Consider the following 24,681-nt stretch of genomic DNA (forward strand, 5'->3'; position numbering starts at 1 on the left):
TATGTAACCACCTTCTCATCACCACTGTTACCCTCCCCCAATACTGATACCCTCACGCTTTAGGAGTTCTGACACTGTCACCACCTGCCACCCACACTCAGACACTGACACTCTGTACTGGCCACCACCCTGCCCTGGGGTGGCACTTTCTATAACCCATCTGGTCTCTGATACCCTATGCGGGGGACCCCTGATAAAAAGCCCTCCATGTGTTACATGGGTTTCAATATCCCCTGCCACGTGTTCCCCATTCTGAAACTTTCCTTGCCCTGCTTGGGTCCAGTCCCATCCCAGGCTGGTTCCCTTGTGCAAAAGGTCTTTTCACACTGCTCAGGCTCTTATACCCGGCACTGTGCTGCCCCACCTTCGACTCACCCCCCTCATGCTCCAATATTCTGGACAGCTTGTCTTCCAGTGTAGACTCTCTACTTGCTCTGTTCATGCTCTGACACCCTGCACTGGGGTGACCTCCCTACGTGGAAGTCTGTGTGCTCAGGCTCCAACTACTCCACAGTGGACTTCCTCCCCTGTACAGAAGTCCTCCTCCCCTCATTTAGGCTCAGAAACCTCACATTGGGCAACGCCCGCTCTACACACACACACACACACACAGGTAACCTCCTCGCCTGGCTGGTTCTTTGACTCCTCATGCTGGGCCACTGCCCTCCCATGTGGATATCCCCCTCACCCTTTTTTGGCACAATATTCCATGCCAGGCTGCCCTTCCCTGACACAGGGGAGCACTCCTCACTCCGGTTGGCCTCTGACACCCTGCCCTCAACTACTATAGCTTCTCTCCACTGGAAGACCATTTGCTTGGCACCACATAATGGCTTTTGACCTGAACTGTTCAGTAACAGGATGGAAGGGAAGAGAAAGAGGAGATAGAATCTGACACCTGGAACATGGTGTCAGGGAAATGTGGGTACAAAATGAGGCAAGTCCGAAAGGTATAATTGTGTATATGGGGAGCACGGTGACTATCATGGTTTCTCTGGAGCATAGAGTACATTAGGGGGCTTAACTTATTATAGGTGAAGATACAGAGCTAATTTGTAATGCTATCGTGGAGGGCCTTAAACGGTTAGGAAATGGTATCTCATTGGTGATTATTAGTTAGGCGATGGGTGTGATTGGTTTTGCACTTCAGAAAAATAAATCACAGCAAAGTGTGTAGGAGGTGTGGGACGACAGAATATTATTAGAATAACTTCACTAAGAATTGAGAAACTGACCTGGACCAGGTCTACTCTAGAGGGCATGAGAGGAAGAGATGCCCTCACAGGACTTTATCATTCCAGGATGCCAGACTGAGCCTGCGCTGGTTTGTGAAGGTCTGAGATTGCACGTGAGATAAGACGTTCAGCAAACAAGCTGCCAGGTGTTTGGCTTTTTGTGGATGTTCTGGATACTGGAATTTGACTGCTGGCAGCTCACTGCTGAGTCCCTCCTTATAATTGTCCTAAGCCAGAGGAAGCTGCGTTGCCCAACGTTATTCTTTCTCTAAAGGGCAGCCCCATTTAATGACTGGTCCATGAGGAGATACAAAACTCTGGCCCCATTGCCTCATTCAATGCAGGACAACTGTGAGAGGCCATTACGGCTCCAGAGTTACCACTGGGGTTGGCTGGGACTTCCTTTGCAACTGTGTCATGTTTCAACTTTCTCTCTGACCATTTCAGCTTCCCTCACCCCTCATGGGTTTTCTCCTGAGAGCATGACCCAATATACCTCCTGCAGGCAAATCCCGGAGTCTCAGGTCTGTTTCTGGGAAACTGGATTTAAAATACACCCAATCCCAAATGCAGATGTTAGTAACCATTCTCTGTCATTGGCTACATTCCCTGTTGGTCATACATAGAGATATTAACTTAGAAGTAATTGCGCCTTCCAAGAGCATTTTGTTGACTCTCAGGAACTAGTTCAGACATTGGGGAAATCTAATTCTTTAATGACTGTACTGACAGAGTTTAAATAAGCTTTGTCATCTATAGGTAGATTTATTATCTTCCTGTGAATCACGGTAGTTATCATATAATGAATCACTCTACACATAATGTGAATATGAATCACTTCCAGTGTGGTACTGTACTTCCAGGAGAGCCATGTTTGTCACTGTGGATGTCATACAAAGTTATCTACTTGTAAATAATATAGATTATATGATTTTTTACACATAAAGAATACATTTATTTTTATTTTCCTGTGTCTATTATTGTTGCTTATTTGTCTCTTCTGTTTGTTCATTGTTGGGGTCAGGGGAGATAGAAATAAATTAATGACAGGTTATTGGAAAGATGAACTCCTGAGAACAGGGGTATAAGTTTTATTCTTAGACTATTACCAGATATATAGTAGATATCAATAAATACTTGTTAAATAAAACTCAGTAAATAAATAATTAAATAAAATTTAACGCGAAATCCATAGGAGCTTTCTGGGTGCAAGAGATGGGCGATGATACAGGGCCTAGCAGACACTTTTAATCATCAGGTTAATGATGATTAATGATTAATCAATATCAAGCTATTCTAACTGCATTAAACTGAGTTTAAAATGTTTTTGGATTTATTAGCATATTTTATGTAGTAAGGTGATAAATTCTAACGTTGAACTAGAAGTTTGGTTTGATACAAAGAATAACTTTCAAAGAGTAGGGGCTTGCACAGGTTATGAAGCAAAATACTTCAGCAGAAATGCAGATAATTTGATAAAATAGAAATATTTTAGATTTATTTATCTAAATAATTCAGTGTAACCATCCCCCTCTGCTTAAAAATCGGCATTCCCTATCCCATCCGATCTTGATTTAAAATAGAAAGTTAAACAGTGTTCCAGCATGTCTGTAATGGTACAGAAGTCAGTTGGAAGCCTTACCTGGCCGTTGTCCAGCTGACACAATGCCCGAGTCCTCTCACCTGAGAGAGGGGAAGAGGAAGTGTTGCTGTTGTGACCGCTCCTTCTTCATGGCTTGTTGAGATTCCTAAGTCTGCCCTTGCTTTCACCTTCCCTCATTATTGCTTGGAAATAGTGTGGGCAAGAGCGTCCTTCAGGACAGGGGTCCCCAACCCCCGGGCCATGGCCTGCTAGGAACCGGGCCGCACAGCAGGAGGTGAGCGGCGGGCATATGAGGGAAGCTTCATCTGCCGCTCCCCATCGCTCCCCATCACTTGCATTACCGCCTGAACCTCTCCCCATGTCCCCCACCCCCACCCCGTCCCGCCACCCGTGGAAAAATCGTCTTCCAGGATACTGGTCCCTGGTGCCAAAAAGGTTGGGGACCGCTGCTTTAGGGACTATCCCAGGGACTGCCCCAGTTTTAGCGCTGGAAGTCCCATGTCACTGGACACCCCTCAGTCTGGAACAAATTGGGACAGTTTGTTGCCCCAGTAATTAATGACCTTCCCACTAATTTATATTAGATGAAAGTGATTTGATTAATTATTGGTCCGTGCTAGGTGAGGCCACATCCCTGCTTTGCTGTAGATCTTATATGAGCAAATGAGTGAAATGATAAAAGTTCCAGAACTGGGCAGAATTAATTACCCAAACAAACAAACAAAAGAAAGGTAACACACTTTAGTATGTCAATCACCTCTGCTGGCCTGGGTCAGGAAAGAAGAACTGAATGAGGGAAGTCTAGGAGGGCCTAGGAATTTTGAGGAAGAACAAGTTTTAAGTCCAAAGTATTTTGCTTTAGTTTGGGCCTAGCCCAAGATAGATCCTTAGACTAGGGTGTGGAGTTCCAGAAGCTGAGCAGAAAATGAGTCAGGAAGCTTGGGGAAAAGGAGGCCAACGTGAGTTTAAAATACTTCCTCCTGAGGATAGAGTACACGGTTAGCATTGTGTCTCATATTTCTTTACCTTCTGCCCCCTCTTAACTTGAAACCACTTGTCATTACTTTTTGGCAGATTTTTTTCCCCCCAGATTTTATTCAGTCATGTACTGATATGATATTAATTGGTAAAGGTATATGCTATCTTGGATTCTGTCTTCATTAAAACTAAAGCTGAAAAGGAAGACCAGTTTTAACCAACAGTAAATAATAAAAACCTTGGAAAAAAAAAAACTTTAACAGCTGTTAGCACAAGTTTCCTGAAAATGTCAGCCCGTTCCAGTTTTGCTGTGGGAAGTCAAAGAAATTAATGTATCTAGAGTTGGCCCTAAATTTGAAATGAGAGGTGGCACCATATCCCTGGAGGCCTGATGGCTGCAGAAGAATCAGAGTTTCAGACCCTTAAGAAGAGGAGAGACCGAGGAGCACAGAATTAGGATGCTTATCATAGAGCCATCCCTCTCATTGGGCTTTTTTTCTGGAGCTCAGTTACTTGAAAACAAGGGAGGATTTGCATTTCTTTCTAACAAAAGTGTAAGTTATCTTCCACTCAATCAGCCACTTGCCCCATCAGAACCCTCCCTACCCCCCTATCAGGTAAAAAGTGGTGGATCCAGTGGTTGATAGTGGAATTTCCATCTCTAAGTGGCAGACATTTCCAAACTGGGGATCTACCTGTATTTATTGAAGCTCTCATCCATTCATATCTCTCAGTTCAGCCACTATAGGGGTGATGGTCCAAGGTACCATTTTATTGTGTCCTGATCCTGCAGTAGTCTCCTGACTGGTTTTCCGGCTTTCATTCTTGCTGCCTCCAAATTCAGTGTGTCATATCAGCTAGAATGATCTTTGAAAAACATAGATCATATCACTTTATCCTATTCCCCACCCCTGGAACGCCTTTAATGGGCTCCAGTCGCACAATATAAAATATCTGAATTCTTTACCACAGTTTACAAAGCACATATACTAGTCCCTGCCTACTTCTCTTACTTCCTTTTTCTCACAGAACTCTAGCCACACTGTTTTTCTTTCTGTTTCTTGAATGTTCTAAGCTAATACTTACGGAAAGTTGGAGCAGCTGGGAATGTTTCCCTCTCTAGTTCTTGGAATGGCTACCTTCTTTGCGTTAGTCATCTAGTTGGTCATTCTCTATCATATTACCATATATTAAATCTCTGCAAACTACCTTCTAATACAGACATTTACTTACGTATTTTTGTCTGTTTTTCCTCCTCAACCAGACTGCAAGCTTCATGGAAACTGGGGCTTGTCATCTTGTTCGGAGCCTTAACTCTAGGTCCTAGAACAGTGCCTAGCACATAGTAGGTATTTAATAAATCTTTGTTAAAGTGGCAGGTTTCTATCTTCAGAGAGCTTGCAAATCTGGTTGTATGTCAAAGATTATGTAAATGAAAAGTTAAATACGCAGGACAACCAATAGAATTGCTAAGACGATATGTGATTAGGTACTATATGAACTTTTGATCGTAAAGCCTTGATTTAATTCAAATGAAAAGGAGGAGGTGACACTTCACTGTGTTTATACTGTGTTTATACCAGTGAGATTGGTAGCTTCTAAAAGCCAGTTTCTGCCAGGGGAAGGCAGATGTCACAGGTGTGGTGGGGGAGGAGAGGAGGGAGGGAATGCAAAATGAGTAAGCAGAGAATCCGAACGCCTGCAAACTTTTGCTCCTGCACAGTTTGGCAAGGGTGGCCTAGCTTGCTGCAAGATGCAACGCTTAATATCTGGAGCTTGAGATAAAGGACAGTGGGATGAAATATTTTGAGGTACAACTGTGCATTCCTGAAGAGTTCAGTTCCCACCCCCGACCCCACCCCCATTCCCCCCACCATGCTGTTTTCTAGGCTTGGTGAGATGAAACGACCAAGTAGGTTTATAAAGAAAGAGGAAGTTGCCTTCCTTGGGTAGCGGTGCAGCAAGTGTGCTTGTGGTCATGGGGGTGGGGCAGAGTGCGGGGGGCATCGCCTCTCTTGAGATGGCTGCACTTCAGTTTCCCAAACCACAGTGAGGGCTGCTCTGCACAGCTGCTGAAATAGGCCGAGGCTGCAGGATACATGGAGATGTTTAGTTTCTAGAGGACATCTGTTTTTCTAAACTACGTATCCTCTTTCCAAAAACTGACAAGCGTTAGTCATCTTCAACTCGGCACGAACCCACAAGTGTGCTTGTGTGTGGCTCGGCGGCCTTCGGCTCAGGCCCCGCCCTCGGGCGCACACTGACACTGCCGGCACCCGGCCAGATCGCGCTTTTGGCCTGGTGTGAGTGGCTTCTCCGGAGCCACCAGTCCCGGGGCCAGCTCAGCCTCCTCCCCTAAAGGGGACGGCCCGGCTGCGCTGTGCCGGAGTGGAGTACAAGGAAGAAAGTTCGGAGTGCAGAGCGGAGTTGGGCCGCCGGAGGAAGGGAAGCCGAAGAGAGGGGTCTCCACTCCAAGTTTGCGCGGCGGTGGCCGCGTCCCGGGGGTGCCTGTCCCGCTTCGCGCTGCAGCAGCCGGAATCGAGTCCTCCCGGCGGACTGGACCTCTCGGTCCGGGTTCCAGGCGAGCGCTAGAGGCTCGACCAGAGGCCGGGGAGGAACTTCTCTTGCAAGCTGTCGCCGAGGGCCCTTATTGTCTGCAGGAACTCTCCGGAATCGGGAGGGGGAGGACTGGATCGCTCTTCCACTGGGATTCGTCAAGAGTTCCGGCGGCAGCTGCGGCGGTTGCGGAGTCTCCCTTTGTCCTCCTAGGACCTCCCTCCTTCCCGGTCTCCCTCCCTCTGTCAGTTAGTAGGTCCTGCTGACCCAGGCGCCGGCGCCCCAGCTGCTCGCAATCCCCGACCCCAGGGTGCGTCCCTGCTAACTCCTACCACCCTAGCGTCGCCACCGAGTCGAGCAGAGGGGGCTGCGAGCAGGAGGGAGTCGCAGACCCCTGGCCGCAGGATGCTGGCGGGGCTGTCCCCGGCGCGCAGTCCCGGGAGCTGGCTGGTCCCCGGGCTGTGGTTGCTAGCTCTCAGCGGTCCTGGGGGGCTGGTGAGCGCCCAGGAGCAGCCCTCCTGCCGTGGAGCCTTTGATCTCTACTTCGTCCTGGACAAGTGAGTGCGGGAGGGAGATGCAGGGTCTTCTGGTGAGAGTGGCACTGGGTAGTGAGCTGTGGCTGGGGAGGCTGAGATGTATGTGCGAGCTGGGGAGGGGCGTGGGTAACCCGGTGATGGGTGCCCTGTTGCTATCTCTGTCCGAAAAGCGAGCGCTTTCGGATCTGTGCGGGCTGCGGGGTGATAGGAGGATCCCCGAGCTGCTAGGCTCGCTGGGAGATGGGTAGTCACTGCTGGCCAGTTGTGGAGTTTCTTGGGAAACTGCGGCCACTTGGGATAGCCTTCTGCGACCCTGTAACCCAGACAAGACTCTTTCTCGGCCCCTCTGTCCTCAGCGCCTCACGCTGGCTGAAGTTTAACATACCCACCAGTGTGGTTTGCGTTTCCTTCTAAGGAAGGCTGTGTTTATTTTGAAGAGCTGGGATCCTACTCCAAACAATTAGCAGGCAGGTGGTCCCTGAAGATGGGTTGACTTCCTAGATTCTCCTAGCACCTAAGTTTCAGATGCTGATGCTGTTACTTTGCTTGAAGAAGAGGTCAGGTTAGGCCCCAGTAAATGTGTTGTTTTTATGATCAGTTCAATTTCCTTTTTCAGGTCTGGGAGTGTGGCAAATAACTGGATTGAAATTTACAATTTTGTCCAGCAACTTACAGAGAGATTTGTGAGGTATTTCTCCCACTTTCCATTTCTAAGCAGGGGAGTTTAATGTGGAGGGAAGTTGGAAACCATTTGCAGGGAAAGCCTTTACTCAATTGTTGATTTTTAAGTGCCTCAAGGTCTTGTCACACACATGCTGTTATTAGGACAGCCCTTCAGTTGTTGAGGGCTTTTTTCATCTGGATCCCAGAAACTTGACTCAGGCTCTGGGGAAGTATCTTCAGATACAATTCCAAATGTCTTTTCCTTTCTGAATTTTCATCTGTTCTGAATTTCAGTTTTGCTTTCTCATAATTTACCACATTAAAAATTTTATGCTAATAGTATCCATAATATATTTTCCTTTCCATACAATTCTTAGCATTGTTGAAGTCCTCATTAAAAAAAAATAAGTGTTGGTAATCTTCAAATGAACACGTGTTAATAACCCACTACCAGGAGAGGCACTTGTGTGTGTTTAAAGAAACGACTTGTGTTTACGCAATATGTGGGCGTGTGGCTGGTTTAAAATTTAACTGTTCTATATATGCAATAAGCTTTACTAGGAAAGATTGGTTTCTCTCCTATAAAAAGCATAACTGCTATGAAATCCAGCTTACTCTCTTATTTAGAGGTAACCAGGAATTAGTGGCATCCCTATTTAAAAATAACCTTAGGACACTAGTCTTTTGAGGCTTTTTTTTTTTCTCCTTTTTTTTTTTTTTTTAAGAAGAAAAAATGCAATGAGCAAATGCAAGTTTATCAAGATAATGGAAAGGACATGAAAAGGAGCTGTATCATTAAATATTGCTTCTTTCAGTCTTGTTAGCCCAAATGTTTTCTGTAAAACAGGCTTGGATGATCAAAACATTTTGAAAGTCATGTTGCAAGTAACTTCAAACAATCTGTAGAGGCCTAGGCAATCCTTGCTTTTAGTTATTGGCAGCCGTAAGTTTATTCCTATAAAAATGTATGCTTGTCCATGTTTAATCATCAGTCTCCTGCTTAAGAAGCCAAGTATAACACTCATTTCTGGACAAGGTCTGAGGTAAACTTGTCTAGGAGAGAAAAATAAACAGGGCCCTATATCCTTAAATGTCAAAGGCAGAAGAAAGAGTTGTTTATAAATTTTCTGATTTAATCCAAGAGTGTGCAGAGTCCCATAGATTTTGATCAAAAGCAATGTGTCATTTCAGTATATTTCCAAGAAGTGGGGCTCTTATTTGGTCTGGTTTACAAATTGGAATTCTATAATACACAGTTCTCTGGCTCAAGTTTAGTTGCTCAGTTACTAACCAACAGTGCATTGTAGAAAGTAAATAAAGGGTGACTACTGAAGAGAATGACTTTTCAAATATGTATAACCCTTTGCCATCGTTCTGCTCTTCAGTTTGTAGGTCTTACTTTCACATCTTCAGTTTCAGATCTTAGTAAGAGTTGCATTGAGTGTCTTCAAAATGAGAACCGTTCTGTGAGATCAAGGCTTAAAGCTTAAAAGCTGTAGCTAACCAGGGCAATTGTTGCCAATTGGAGTGTGATATTTGAGACTTAGAAAATTGAAAATGTCTAATCAAAATGTGATTTGTTCTTCTCTTTCACATTGTCCGTGACACTCTTTAAGTAATCTTACTTCAGGATAACTTCTGTATGAACTCCTTTCATAGCTGTGGTAATTAAATCAAACGGACTGCTCTCCAGCCCTAAAATTGCTAATGATAATCACTCTGAAGGGACTGGCCTCCTAGAAGGAGATGAGATAGAACATCAAAGGAAGAAGCACTTTCTACAAAAGAATTTTCCATTGGCCTAGAATTCATCTTTCTAGTTAGCCTCTTCCTAAACAGTCCTATGGGTCAGGGAGGAGTGCTTGAGAGCTGAGAAGCACTGTCTAAATCCAAAATGACATATGCAGTAATGTTGAGCAGAGTTAAGTGTATCTACTTAGGGAGTTCCATTTAAAAGAAGCCTGGACCATTCAGTGAGACTGATTTTAAATGAGACTCCCTAGCTATACATCTGTATTATATCAATATTTCTTTTAAAAATGTTTTAACTGCCTCTTTTCTTATTTTGCAGCCCTCAAATGAGATTATCTTTCATTGTGTTTTCTTCTCAAGCAACCATTATTTTGCCATTAACTGGAGACAGGTTAGTGCATTATCATTTCACTGCAGGCTTTTAGTAGAGACTAATCTTAAAGGAATGATTGATATTTCCAAGTGGTGATTCAGGCCTCTCAGTGGAATCAAGCAACTGCACAGACAATTTCGTTCTCTTCACTAATAGAGGGAAAAGGAGGTATGAATAATATAAAAGAGTAGGTAATCTGAAAATCAATATCACTCATATTGGCTGTGGAATGTACAGTGAAACCCTTATCTCTGCTTTAGTTGTGTATTTACTGCCTCCCACTTTTCCCCTCTCTGTTACTGTAAGTAGTTCTACATCTTTCATGTTTAGATGTAATATATTAATCAACCAGGAATTGGAAGAATATTAGGGAGGAGAAAGATATGGATCAATTTGGATAATCTACTAGATTGAGCAGACATCCTGAATCTCCAGTCTTACTCTGAGGTCCACTGATGCTGAATATGTTTACCTTTATAAAGGGACTTGCTTTCATTTTCGTGTGTGTGTGTGTGTGTGTGTGTGTGTGTATGTATTTTTTTTTCCCCAAACAATATCATAGTATTTTATATGACCATTTCTGTGTCATTTGGACCCATCACTGTGGCAAGTTAGAAGTAGTCATTGACATATTTTAAAGAATGGTTCTTTCCATAGTGGGAAGGGAGATTTTCTACTTCATTTTTATGTCTACTTCATTTAACACAAAGTATGCAAGATAGTTCTTGCTCAATTCTTGTTGAATAAATGAATGGGTTAGTGTTATTTTGAAATCAAATTTCTCCAAACTGTAGTATTAGCAAGGGAGGCTGTTGTATCTTTTTTCACATAATATGTGGATTTCTGAAAAGTTTTGTCTTTAAAGTTTTTTTTTTTCCTTTAAAAATGTCAAGAAAGCATAATATTTAAAGGAACTCAGGGAGATAACATTTAAAATTCACATAATTGATTTGGAAAATCAATCCAACTTCTAATTTCTTTGTGCTTTAAGTTTTACTTTTCCTGGAGAGGAAATCTCTCTGTAGGTGGGGAGTCCAGCTTATGACCTCAGTCTCCTCATTGATATTTCCTCTCATACTTTTTTATGTGCATCTGGGTCTCATCAAGGGCCAGAGCAACAGTAGTCCCTAACAACCCATATACAACAGCTTTTTATACCTATTGATATAACAGTCCTTGCCTTCATGAAAAGAAGTTTTCTCTATTGCCCAGCTTAATTTCCAAAGAAACAACTTTTGATTCAGCCTATCCATTAAGACAAAAAAAGAACCAAGTTAACATTTATGGAGTATGTATAGAGAAAAGGATTTAGAATAATGCCAGACACATAGTAGACTCTCAGTAATTGTCAACTGCATACATTGTGCCGGGTTCTCTGTTAGGTACTTTACATGTGAATCCTTCAGCACTTTGATAATCCTTCTCTGTTAGGTACTTTACATGTGAATCCTTCAGCACTTTGATAGTCACAGGTCGGCAAGATTGGTATTGCATAAACATGCATGGAAAGGGTTTAAATCCTGTTCATCTCAACTAGAGATTCTTCCCTTATCATTGGTTGAATCTGATAGGGGAGGGGTTAGAATGGGATAAAGAAGCTTCTATTTCAAAAGGCAGCGTGATGTTGCACCTAAAAGTTGCTGAACCCATTTACTTGCCAAATGGTCATGGACAAGTTACTTAACTTCTTTATGCCTCAGTTTTTTCCATCTGTATAATGATGATGATGATGGTGGTGATAATAATAATACCTACTTCATAAGATTGCTGTAAGAATTGAAGTCAATGAATGTGGAGAATGTAGGACAGAGTCTGGCATATGTGTATTCAAGAGATGAGAGCTTTTTTGTTGCTATTATTATTATCTGCAGCTAGGGAGTATGTAGTATTTTAATGATCAGGAGGAATTATGCTTATATACAGGGATTATTATCCTGCTTGAAAGGATTTATAATAAAATTCCAGGAGGAATTTTAATAATGCTACTTGCACTTTTTTTTTTCCTCCAATATAGTTGGCTCCTCTGGCTCTTTTTAAATAGAAATAAGTTCAGTTTTAACAAATTGCACGATTTGGCACATCACATTACTTTGGGGTGGCAGAATGTACACTGAGAAGGCCTGGGTTAAGAATTCCAGTTTTGCTACTTAACTGATTAGAGACTTGGGGTAAATCATCTACTCAGTGTGTCAGTTTTTATGTTTATAAACTGCAGACATAATCTACCATGTTTTCTTAAGAGATTTGTGAGGATCAAAAATAAGACAATGCATAGAAAAGTTTTTTGTATATCACAGAACAGTCTGCCCTAAAGGATTATTTTCTAAACCTAGTTGTTCTTTTACTAATTTTATTTAATTAAGTCAGTAACTTTTCAAATTTCTTTGGTCCTCTATATTTGGATATAATGTCACTTTTCATCCATTATACAATTTTAAGTGTGTAGAAACCATTCACATATTTAGATGCAAGATCACTGAACAGATGTTTCCACAACTATTGGGGATCCTTGTTTCAAGGCCTAGAAAGGGGAATTCTATGTATAAACTTTCTCGATGTCACACTAAGAGATCTGAGTGCATGGAAAATGCAAAGGTCAAATATAGCAGGTTTCACAATTTTGGTTCTGTTACTTACAATTCGTCAGTACCTTGGTAAATATGAGAAGTACCTCTTTCATGTTTCTCAGAGTGTTGCTAAATATTTTCAGTAGAGATGAAGCAAGATTGGAAGACAGTAAGTCCTTACAGTAGGGCTGTGTCTTCTGTTAGGGTTTCAGCATGAATTTGGTACTATGTAAATGCATGAATAGAATAATAAACATGGCAAGAAATGATCAGTTATGCATTTTATATACTCATGATCTAAAAATATTATTATTTTGAATAATTCAATTTGAAACACTCTCTTCTTTTCTTTTGCCCCCATGATTTTTACCTTCCATATATCTGTTAGTCCATCCATCTACCTACCTACCTACCTGCTTTGCCTGCCCTATCTGTATATGATGTATTGAGCATTGTGGACTCTGGAGGTAACACAAGGATGAATAAGCTATGTGACAGTAGGGGGCTGTTTGTGTACACAAACACATACACAAACACATATAGCTCAGGGCTGTATTATAGGATCAGGTAAGAGGAAAGTGCTGACTGTTGATTCAATATGGAAATAGCCAGCCTCTCAATATTAGAGAATTTGAATCAGGACTAATTTTAAAGGATATTCTTAGTTATTGTGTTGCAAAATTGGGGGTAGTGAATTATGCTTAGTTCTGCTTAATGTAATCTTAACGATGTAAAAGTGATTTAATCGAAAACATTTAGTGAACAATTATTATGTGCTAGATATTGTGCAAAATGCTTTCCATTCATTACTTCACTTAACCCTTATATCAACTCCATGTAACAGATACTGTTATCTCAACTTTATAAATGAGGAAACTGAAGCTGAGAAAGGTAATGTAACTTGTCCAAAACACACAATTAATCAGTGGTGGGGAGTATATTAGCCAGAATGGTCTCTTAAAGTGTCAAGTAGATCATGCCCCTCTTGTGCTTAAGACAATCTAATGGCTTAGAATAGAAAGCACACGTTTCCCAATGGCCTAAAAGCCCTACCTGCTTGCTCACCCAAACCTTTCCTACAACATTGTATGCCATAGTTTTGTATACTGGCCATCTTTCCATTCCCTGAACAGACCAACCTTCTCTCTGCACTAGCAGTTTTGCTGTCTGCCCCAGATCTTCCCCTGACCAGCTCATGCTTGTTATTGAGGCCTCATCTCACGCATCACCTCCTTTGAGAAGCCTTGCCTCACCATCAGGTGTAAAGAAATCCTGCCTCACCTCCCTGGTAACGTCTCACAATACTCTATTTAGTTATCACTTTTTGAAATTGTTCTGTTAATTAATCAATTTATCTTACTCCGTAACCCTAATGTAAACTGCATGAGAGCAGAGGGGTCCTCTTTGTCTTGTTTACCTTCAGCCATATATCTAACACCTAGAACAGGGCTTGGCCCATAGTAGATGCTTGTAAATATTTGTTGAATGAATGATTGAGTTGGTCTGACTCTAGAACCTGAGTTATTAACTGCTATCATATATTTTCTCTCCTTGAGAAGTGATAAATGATGACTTATATTTGCTAATTTTCTCATTTTTATGTTATAGATCAGTTACAAACATTTCCAGCTCTCTTTTTGATATAACTGTCCCCAAATTGAAAAAGTCATATAATTGTTTGACCTGAGAATAATAATCAATAACTTAGGAAAAAATATTCCTTAGGCAAACTTGTGGGAAATTAAAGAGAAGTCGTTTGATTAAATTTATATGAAAATTTAAATAATATACACATTTCTATTATTTGAAAGGATTTCTTCTAATTCCTTTAAATCTGAATTAAAAATTTACTTGTGATAAAATAGTCTTTTTTTAAGAGTTGGTAACTTATAAATTGGTTCATTCATTTTGCAGCGAAATTTGCCAGTATCTGTAAAAGTTTAGAAGTCTGCTATCAGCAATTCTACTTTTTAGGACTATACCCTACTGAAATACTAACACCAGTGTGCAAAGATAGGTATGTGCAAAATTAAATACTGCAGCATTGTTCATTATAGTGAAAATTGTAGTAAATCTAAATGCTCATCGATTGATGATACTATAATAAATTTAGACATAGAATGGGATACTATACAGTCGTTCAAAGAATTGGAAAATCCATATATATCACCATGAAAATATATCTAAGATATACTAATTGAGAAAAGCAAGTTACAGAATACTCTGTTAAAGATGATAAATCAAAACAAACCAAAAATTTACCTGTTTTTATGGTGTGTGTGTGTATAATAATGAATGCATGGAAAAAAGTCTGGAAGTTGAGCAACAAGTTGCTAACGACAATGTTGTGTTAGCAGTGAGATTCAGGGTGGGGAGAGCCTTCATGTTTTTAATTTCCATACATCTAGGTTATTCAATTTTATTTCAATAGCAATGTAATACTATTTGTAAAAAATTAAACAAATACTTAAATTAAAAATAAATGTTATTGACTTCTGTAGCCAGAGACAGCTATCTTGGAATCAAAATGGAACTCAAGGGTTGGAAAGAGTAAGCGTTAGGAATAGAGCATATTCAGCTGTTAACTTGGAGGATCCTGAAGGCTCCTTGTTAAAATGAAAACACCAGGATTGGACTTTGGGTCAGAAAGGCATAGGAGCTGTATACTAGCTATGTGACTTTGGACAAGTTATTTCACCTCTTGTTGACCAATTCGCTTGTCTGCTAAAAGGAGCTAATCATTCTTACCATATAGAAATGTTGGGGTGATTAAATGCATACAATGCATGAGAAGGCCTAACTGATGACTGGTTGGGAAGGAGACTGAGGTTGAAATGGGATTTGGAGGTTATCATTGTACCGCACCAATGATGTGCCAATTCCCAAAGTTCTAGTCTTTAGCTTTTTTTAGTTCTTAAATATATATGCATTTTCTCAATGCCACCCAAGGTAATCATGTGCCAGGATTCTAGCAGAAGTTTGGAGAAGTCAAGTGACTTTGCTCAAAGTGACACAGCTAAGGAGTCAGAGCCAGAATTCACGCCTGGGTGTGGCTCCTGAGCGTGACCACCTAACCACTGCACTGCCTCGACTCTCTCTGTTCCCCCTTCTCCAGTTTTCACAATTAGTCAGAATTGTCATAATTCAAAGACATATTCATCCTCTAAATGTGTTCTGTTCTCTTACAAACCAGTGACGCGGTGAGAGGAAGTGACTCTATTGTTTTTGCTTTGATTCTATTAGGGCAGTAATTATTCCTGTTTAGAAAAGTCAGTTTTGGCCACACGTCGTGGTAATCCTGAGAGGTCTGGGCATGGCAGTAACTCGGATTCTGGGCGTGCATATGTGAATAGTTACTTTCAGTGAAGTCCCGTATCTGCTTCATGAGTGTGTTCTAGAAAATTAAATACATTGTTGCTTGTGCCTGGAAGACAGACCGGGCACACTGAGGTGGTAAAATGCAGAGGTCGGTTTCTCATGGCCCAGTAAGGCATTGAATGGGGAAATGGAGTATAAACATTCAAGATACAGCAGATGTGAACTTTAGGTGTGATCTGTGTACCACACTTTGGTAAGTGTAGACTAAATTGGAGAAAAAATTTTCACGAACCCAGATTGTGTGGGGCATTTTTTAAGCAGATATTTTTGAATCTAGGACTTTACCTTGGATTCATTGGTCTGGAATCTGGACCACAGAGACCTTGGCATATATTGGCTTTAGAGTGACATATTAAATAAAGACTAAGCAATTATATAAAGTACAAGTTACTAAGATGTAACTTGGGATGCATTAGAAATGTTTGTGTCTGGAAAGATCATCTTTTACTCTTTTGAAACCTTTAAAAATGTTTAAGTTGAGGAGCTAGTAGGGAATAATTTTTTTTTTTCCCTTTGGCAATTTGTCCTTCATACAGTACGTTGTATAGCAGTATATAATGACTCAATTAAATAGATAGCTAGGATGGGTATAGTATTTGAATGAATGAACAAATTTCCCCTCATGTAATTTTTCTAATTTTGTCAGACTGATTAATATTGTGGTTTATTAATGGAAGGAGACAAAAGTAGTAGATAAAGTTCATTGAGCACTTACTATGTATCAGACATTTTGCTAAATGCTTTATACGTAATAGCTCAGGTAAAGTACAATGCTAAGTGGATTCTAAATCATTTGTATAGACATGAATAACATCTTGAGAACACTGTTTTGTTTCATATTTTACTCAATCTACTAAGTTTTACCTTCCAAGAGAAACATTTAATTATGTTATGAAACTGACTAATTTTAAAATTCTTGTGTATTCCTACATTTTGTTTGCAGTTTTGTTCATTTCAAGGACTAATATCTCTGGCTAATATTCTCTTGAGGATAAAGAACAGAATTGACCTATGATATAAATACCTATAGCTAACTGACCTATGATATAAATACCTATAGCATTTATGCTTATGCAGTTATCTAAACTGGCATTTGATAGCGTAGATGCACGAAGCTTTTAGCTTTTGTGATAGATTGATCTTCTGTGACCTCCAATGAAACACAGAATACCTACAACATATATGCATACATGTGTATACATGATTCTATATGTAATATGTATAATATATATAATATATGTGTATGTAAGTATTTTTTATTTAAATATATAATTTTAAAAATCTGGGTTGGGCCTATGGCTTACTAAATTTAACCAATGGAATGCAGTAGACATGAACATGAAACTGAGCCTCCAATAACAATTTGCTCACTGCTCTTCCAGTCTTTACTGTCAATCTCCTCAAGGTCATTTATCTTTTACCTTAGTCACAATTTCTATTTTGGTTATCTATTACTGCATAATAAACTACCCTAAAATTAGTGGTATAAATACAATTTATTGTTTCTCATGATATTGTGCATTGAATGGGCAGTTCTCACGCTTCACATGTTGTCAGCTGGGAAGCTGGAATGGCTAGAAGAGTTGAAATCACCTCACCCAGGCGGCTAGCAAGTTGGTGCTGGTGCTGACTGTTGTCTAGGAGCTCAGCTAGGACTGTGGACTGGAGTCTTCATTCTCCTGCATGTGGCTTCTGCACATGGCTAGGTTGGGTTTCCTCCTCTGCATGGTGGTCTCAGGATAGTTAAAGTTTTTGTATGGCAGCTAGCTACCAAGGGTACAAAAAAGGAAACTCCCATGCCTTATTAAGGCTTTGGCCTGGAGTTGGCACCGTGATCATAGAAAAGCACCCCAAAACTTAGTGGCTTAAACAACAATTTTGTTATCTCTCACAATTCTGTGAGTTGATGGCTCAAATGGAAGGTTTCTCTGCCCCATAGGATGTTATCTGGTGTGCTATAGTCATAGAGGGTGGTTGTTGATTCTGAAGCACACCTGGCTGCGCATTAGAATACTCTGGGGAATTTCCAAAAAATACCCTGACCCCAGCACACACCAAGTGGATTAGAATCTCTTCCATTAGAGTCCAGAGGAGATTTTTTTTAAAGCCCTTCAGATGATCCCAGCGTCCAGCTAGATGGAGAACTACACTACATCTGTAGAGATGGGTGTGAAGGTAGCTGTGGACTAAGCATGAGTCGTTCTCATATCACCGTGTAGGATCACAGCGTTCACATGTGGTAGGTGCTCAGCAGATGTGTGTAGACTGATTGACTGAAACCTGGAAAGAGCTTTAAAATCTGGAAAGTTAAGATGATGCTCATTGAAAAGTTCAGGTTAAATATACAGATATATTTATAAATGTATATCTTTAGTCACAAGTAGAAGGTACTTAAAATTATGCCTTAATTGTGCTAGTTGGGCAAGTCAGAATTTTCTGCCAACCATTTTATTATGCCACTATTTATAAAATACATCTTTATTTTAGTTATGACATCATGCACATCTTCCACAGTCCCAAGTGTTCTATGGATGGAGAAAAGCCATTGATGTGGCACCGTGCATGGCAGTTGTAGTTTCCTTCCCCTCCCTTCTCTTTTCTTCTTGTCCTGCCTCTTCCCTTTTATCTCTTCCTTTCCCTATTGAGCAGAGAAACTTGAGAGATACTAACAGAGCTGAAAGTGTTAATTTTATAGATTAAAAAAATGAGTCAGTGTGTTTTTGTCTCCACCTCCCACCCCCGCCTCATTCTCTTTTCAATCAACATAGTTATAAAGTCAAGAAGAAAGAGTTGATTAGTCCCCTGATGCTCAACAACAACAAACAACAACAACAACTGTAAAACAGAAGTTTCATATCCTATTTTATTTGTTTAAATTCTGCCTCTTTCCAAAAAGTATTTGAAGCTGCACAGAATATAATAACATTGCAGAAAATTAATAACATATAAAAAGAAAATTTAGGATCTTGAAAAAGAGGATGTAGCAATATGATAACGATATGAACTTAGCAGAATTTTCTGAATGAGTAAGAAATTTATCATGGGGTTCCCGATAGGGCAAGAAACAGTTTACATAGCTGTAGTTAGCAGAAAGAAGGAAGTATATAGTGATTACTCAGAGATGGCAAAGAAACTTCTGCTGTGTGACCTCATGGGGGACTTTGTGTGTCTTGACAGCAGCACCCTTGACAACAGCTTCACAACAAACACCAAAGTAGTTTCGATATTGCTGTTCCTCGTAGCTGAAGACATAACGTTAAAGCCATACTCAGTGAAGCTGATCTTCTAAGATGATGTTGGATTGGAGCTGATCTTCTTAACATACCCATTTTTTTTCTTCTTTTATTTTTTATCAATTTCTCCCTTGCTTTCCTTTAGAGTTTTCTTTAAGTCACAGTATAGATGGATGAGTTGTGTTTTTCACCTGCTATATAATTTTGTTTCCCCCTTAGTCTACCATTTACTAATAGAGAAATTTAGAGCTTAGTTTTTAGTTTCTTGGGATCCTTCAAAGACCCTATCTTGTTTCGGTTTCCATTTCCCATTTGGTGACACTTGTTGATGGAGGAGAGGCTGGCAGATTATGTAGTTACTCTGGAAAGTGACGGACCAGGACTCAATGTATGTTGATGTTATTGGCTATGGGCAAGGAACACTTTTCCTCTTATGACTCTGCAGCTGTAAAAGTAATGATGCAATTCAGAGCAGCTTAGAATATTATGGTGGCAGGTATGGGTACAGATAGAAAAGCAAGAGGTGCTCTGCTTCTTCCAGTGAAATGAGCTAGCAGAGACCTCCCTTCCCAAACACTCTGAATCCCACATTTGGCAAGTTCTTTCAGCTTAAAGTCTTCTGCTGGTGTTGTCTGGTCCTCAGAAGTAATGATGAGCTGAATCTGAACTGAATGGAGAAGGTGATTTTTACCATGCAAAATTTGTTTGCGTAAACTTGGATTTCAGTTGTCTTTTTCATTTCTCTTTTGGCAGCAAACATTAATGCTTGAGGACATGCTGCCACTCATTTTGGGGAAGCACCAAATATTTGGTTTTTATCTGCATTCAGACAGAATCAGTTTCAAGTTGTTTCTGTAGATATTAAAACATAAATATTTAGATAAAACAAGTTTATAAATTATGTAATTTACTCCATAATCTGTGGAATTATGAATTTTTTTCCTATGGTAGATTGAAAAATTTATTGAACACTTACTTTGTAAAAGACATTATAATAAGTAGTTAGCGCAGAGTTGGGGGCTACATTAAAAATAATAGACATGATGATAGTCCACTGTAAACTTCCAGTCTAGTTAAGAAGTAAAAAAATTAAATTAAATTCATTAAATTATTTTAAAGTAGAATGTTTTTAAGAAACAGAATTATTCAATGTAGTAAGAGTTGAACATGAATATGTTTGGGGCACCTTAGAAAAAAGAGTACATTGAAGTTAGAGATAGGTTCAGAATAGGTAGATTTTAAACCAAGGATTAAAAGAGACAATCAACATGGGTTAGTAGAGATGACTGAATTAGGAATGAGGAAGATTAGGATTATACTTTGAAAGTTGTCTTGTGTTATCTGGAAACTTCTTGAGATGGAGAACTTGTCTGATAATAATTTTCATTACAATATTAAAATAGAATCAATAAGTTACTTTTAAAATGTGAATGCGGCCCTGGTGAATGACTCGTTTATTTGAAGTATTGGAAACACAACATTGCAGCATGACAGAATAATTTTCTTTTACTATTTTTGACATTTGTTTTAATAGAGTATGATATATACATATCATACACATATGTATATACATATACTTATGTATGTATATATACACACACAAATATATATATGTATATAAAATTTTGTGTGTGACCCCAGTAAGTTCCTTGATGTTCAGATAATATACTTTTTACAATTAATTTTTTATCTATCATCCTCAGGAGTGTGGATGATCTTCATGTTTTATTTAAAGCATTATACTTCAGTTTACCATATCATGACTTTTTTATTTAGAAAGGTATATTTTTGCTTCTATTTAAAGGCTAAAATTCTGAAAATAATATATTCAGATCTCTCTTTGGATCTTTTAATTTTAAAATTTTAAAAAGAAACTTTGACTTTATTTTGGATTGTTTTTGCAACACTTGTATTTGTGTCTTAAGATTCTTTTGATTTATTTTCAAAGGGGTCTCTGGAATCTATATTTAAAAAACCTGAAAAATGAGTCTTTTACTTATACACGCAAAATAGCTGTTAATATTGTAGTCCTACTTTGTTTAGACATACTCCATTGAGACAACTAATTAGTCTTGATGAGAAAGATTATTCTATGATTTTTCCTCTTTTTCATTTATATTGTCTCTGTCAAGAACCATTATCATCCATCCATTCATCCATCCAATCATTTATTCTTTCATTTGTTCATCAAATATGTATTAAGTACCTACAATATGCAAGAGAATGAGCTGGTGTCTGGATGGGTGAGAAGAAGCCACAGAAGTGACTAGATCATGAGACTTTGGGAGACAAATATAGGAAATGTTAATTTCCATAAGTAAGGGTTAAGTAATGTGCCTTAGGAATTTGCAGATAACACAGAAGATTTCTGACTTGTAGGGAGGTGGGGTGAGTGCTGCAGAAATACTTTTTCACTTAAGTTGACCTACTCCATCCTGGTTTTTTTTGAATGCAGGAAAATGTTTTACTCCTTAGCATTTAGTAAAACAAATGTGATAGAAGATATCTGTTCTCAGCTCAAAAAGCCTAGAATATGCCTGGCTTTTTCAAGATATTTCACATTGTTAGTATTTTTATTTTTTATGGTTAAAATACAGACATTGTTAAATACTCATTAAAATGACAAAAAGTATGAGGAGCTATCTGCCCTCAAAGCCCATGTTCTTTCCTTTCCTTCTTACTAAAGAAACTTTAGTTGCAAAACTGCAACTGCAACTTGAGAAGTGCTTATTATGATCTTTCTTCATTTTTCTTTTGTTTAATTTTATACTATATTATTTTCAGAGGCAAAATCAGTGAAGGCTTGGACAATTTAAAACGTGTTAGTCCCGTAGGAGAGACATACATCCATGAAGGACTAAAGCTAGTAAGTTCTTTTACATTTATGAGTATGGGAGAGAATGTTTTCTTACTCTGTAATGAAATAAATTGTAACTCTCTAGTAAAACTCAAAGACCCCATTACATGTTTATCTTAAAATTTTTCTAAAAAATGCTTTTAGTTGTTCTAGGGATAAGACAGATAGAAAACATTTACCATGGTGATAAGAAAAGTTTGGATGACATTTTGCCTTTTATGGGATTTTCCATTTTCTCTATGGCTATATTCAGAGAACCACATTTTCTATGTGGTTATAGTCAGCGAAGGCTAAAATCTTTATCATTTAAACCCTATACTAACTACTCTATAATGTGAATATATGTATATTTCAAATTAAAATAGTTAACACAAAATACCCTGTTTTAAAAGCCAGTTCATAATATTTTGATTTTGTCAGACTTAAAATTCAGCTTGATGGAACATGCTGGTTAAAAGTTAAGATTAACTTATGAGTTGGACAATTATTCTTCATTTTCAGGCAAATGAACAAATTGAGAAAGCAGGAGGCTTAAAAACCTCCAGTATCATAATTGCTCTGACAGATGGGAAGTTGGATGGTCTGGTGCCATCATATGCAGAGAAAGAGGTGAGTATTGAACTGAAACGGTTCTTTACACCCCAGTGTACTTTGCTGTATGTCTCTGCATGTATTAGCCTGACATTTGAATAATTCACCTCTCTGTCTTCCTCTCTCTGTCCCTCTCTCATTCTCTCAATAGGCAAAGATATCCAGGTCCCTTGGGGCTAGAGTTTATTGTGTTGGTGTCCTTGACTTTGAACAAGCTCAAGTAAGTCCAGCAGATCTGCAGCCTTTAATCTAAATCACATAACTGTCTTAAGGAGAGTTTATCAGATTTTTTTCACTGATGACTTATTATGACTCAAATCAGTCATTAAAGATTTTCTATAAAAATGGCCCCATGTCTTGAGCTCTATGTAAATAATGTCTGAATTTGACAGGCTTCATTACCTAATCAAGCTGAAGACAAAACTCTAATTTTCTTGAACATTTATTCCATTTGAAGGAACTAATATTGGAAAAGCTGTTGGATTAAAACAATATGCATACTCCTCTTCTTTAACTCAACTGACAGGATTATCATGACAAGTCTTGTTCAAATGTTTTAGTTTGAAAACTCAACTCAGGAGTTCAGGGATTTGGGAAGTCTGTGTAGGAGAAATCTTTAATAATTTTCCCTAAAGAACCAATTTTTTTTCATGAATTTTTGAGGGTTTATGTATTAAATTTTTTTCCCCACTCACAAAATGATTTTACATTTAAATATTTGGTTGAGTGTGACTGAGACTCCTGTGTCTCATGACATTTACAGCTAGTAGAGCTCTGAGCTGTTTTGAAATTGAAACTTGATGCCAGTGTAAAGGGGCTGTGTCTGATCTCAGTTCATTTTCTTGTGATGCATTTAGAGTAACACTAGTCCCATCACCTTCAGTTCCTGACAGTGAATTAATCCGCTGGTATAATTTTTCAAGTGAATGTAATTGACATGTAATGAAGTGTATAAAGTGTTGTATGTCTCAACCACCTCTCAATTAAATTTTCCTCCTTTTTCTAAAGCTCGAAAGAATTGCTGATTCCAAGGAACAAGTTTTCCCTGTCAAAGGTGGATTTCAAGCTCTTAAAGGAATAATTAATTCTGTGAGTATTTCTCTGGGGTCAGGAAAGGCTCGTAATTTTAGATATATTTTAAACTATAGAAAGTAATCTTGATATCCAGTTCAGTGGGTCATTATCTTGAAGAAAGAAGTTAAGAAGGAAGTTTGTTGGGTGTTGCAAATGCAGGGAAATTCTAAAAGATCTGGATTTTGTTTGTTAAGGGAGATTTGGTATTAATTCTTGCAAATTGAGCTCTGTGAGCCTGGGTTTGTGATTTCAAGTTTAAGATTTTCATAAACAGTCTCAGAGCCCGCTTTGAGCATGGAGTTCCTCACTGTATTGATATCTTGAAAGTTTTATAGGCTTTATAGAAGAGTAAAATAAAAATTTGGATTGGAATGTGTGATTGCTTCCTCCTCCAAATATGGTATTTCTTAACTATCAGTCAGGCAACTCGAACGGGTGGCAGAGTATTTGACTGCGATTGTTGTTCTTTCTATTTTAATGATTAATAGTTTCACTGGAGCTCATAATATTTCTGTTTGGAATTCAGTTGAGCTGTCTCTGGTGATCATTAGAATCTGGGCCATCCTAAACAGGGTATGGGGAAGTGGAGTGATGAAATGCAAAGCAAAACTCCTGGGCTTTCACAGCTGAGGTTTATGTTTCATTTTACTGCCTTTTGCTAGAAGCACTAGGAGCAGTTGCTATTAAGTATTTATGATATTTTGGTAAACAACATCCTAAAATAGAAGTGGATAATATATATTCTCTAAGCCAAAGCTTTTTCTTTAATCCTTGGGTATTTATTGAAGGAAAAAAAAAATCTCAGTTTTTTTCTGACATTTGGTTCTAGAATTTAAAATTTGTTTTTAAAAATCATGTTTTTCAGAAACACAGAGTGAGATTTATTGCATTTGTTTTTGGTAGTATGTAGGCTTTTTTCCTCTTAATAAATGGATCTTTTCAGGAAAAACATACAATTTGATTCTAAAACATATCAGTACGACTAGTGGACAGGCCAAATATAAGTGCAGGATGGAACAGAGATTCAATTATTTTAGGAGTTTACATATGTGTTTAGTTTTAGGAAAAAATTTCAATGTGAAAAAGTAATAAATATTTTCGTAGGTGGATTCAAGGTACATACTCTACAACTGCGATTTGTTTTACAATATAGGAAAATGTATTGACAATGCAAAAGGGAGGATAATTTGACCCTGTAAAAAACAAATCAGTGTATTGTATTTTAAATAGAATTTTATTGTACTTGGGAATTTGCAATTATTTTTATATTTGTACTGGGAAGGAG

General features: G+C 38.8%; 1 protein-coding gene across 1 annotated transcript in view; it reads left to right on the forward strand.

Moving 5' to 3' along the window:
- Positions 1-6,586: 6,586 nt before the first annotated feature.
- Positions 6,587-24,681, forward strand: part of ANTXR2 (ANTXR cell adhesion molecule 2) — a 161,081-nt gene continuing 142,986 nt past the window's right edge. The window contains exons 1-7 of the mRNA XM_059922783.1: positions 6,587-6,929; positions 7,525-7,596; positions 9,643-9,714; positions 21,659-21,740; positions 22,233-22,340; positions 22,474-22,542; positions 23,331-23,411. Of these exons, the coding sequence (XP_059778766.1) occupies positions 6,778-6,929; positions 7,525-7,596; positions 9,643-9,714; positions 21,659-21,740; positions 22,233-22,340; positions 22,474-22,542; positions 23,331-23,411 (636 nt within the window). The 5' untranslated portion in view covers positions 6,587-6,777. The remainder of the gene's footprint in view (positions 6,930-7,524; positions 7,597-9,642; positions 9,715-21,658; positions 21,741-22,232; positions 22,341-22,473; positions 22,543-23,330; positions 23,412-24,681) is intronic.

The sequence above is a fragment of the Balaenoptera ricei genome, chromosome 5, assembly GCF_028023285.1.
Source record: "Balaenoptera ricei isolate mBalRic1 chromosome 5, mBalRic1.hap2, whole genome shotgun sequence".
NCBI classification, from domain to species: domain Eukaryota; kingdom Metazoa; phylum Chordata; class Mammalia; order Artiodactyla; family Balaenopteridae; genus Balaenoptera; species Balaenoptera ricei.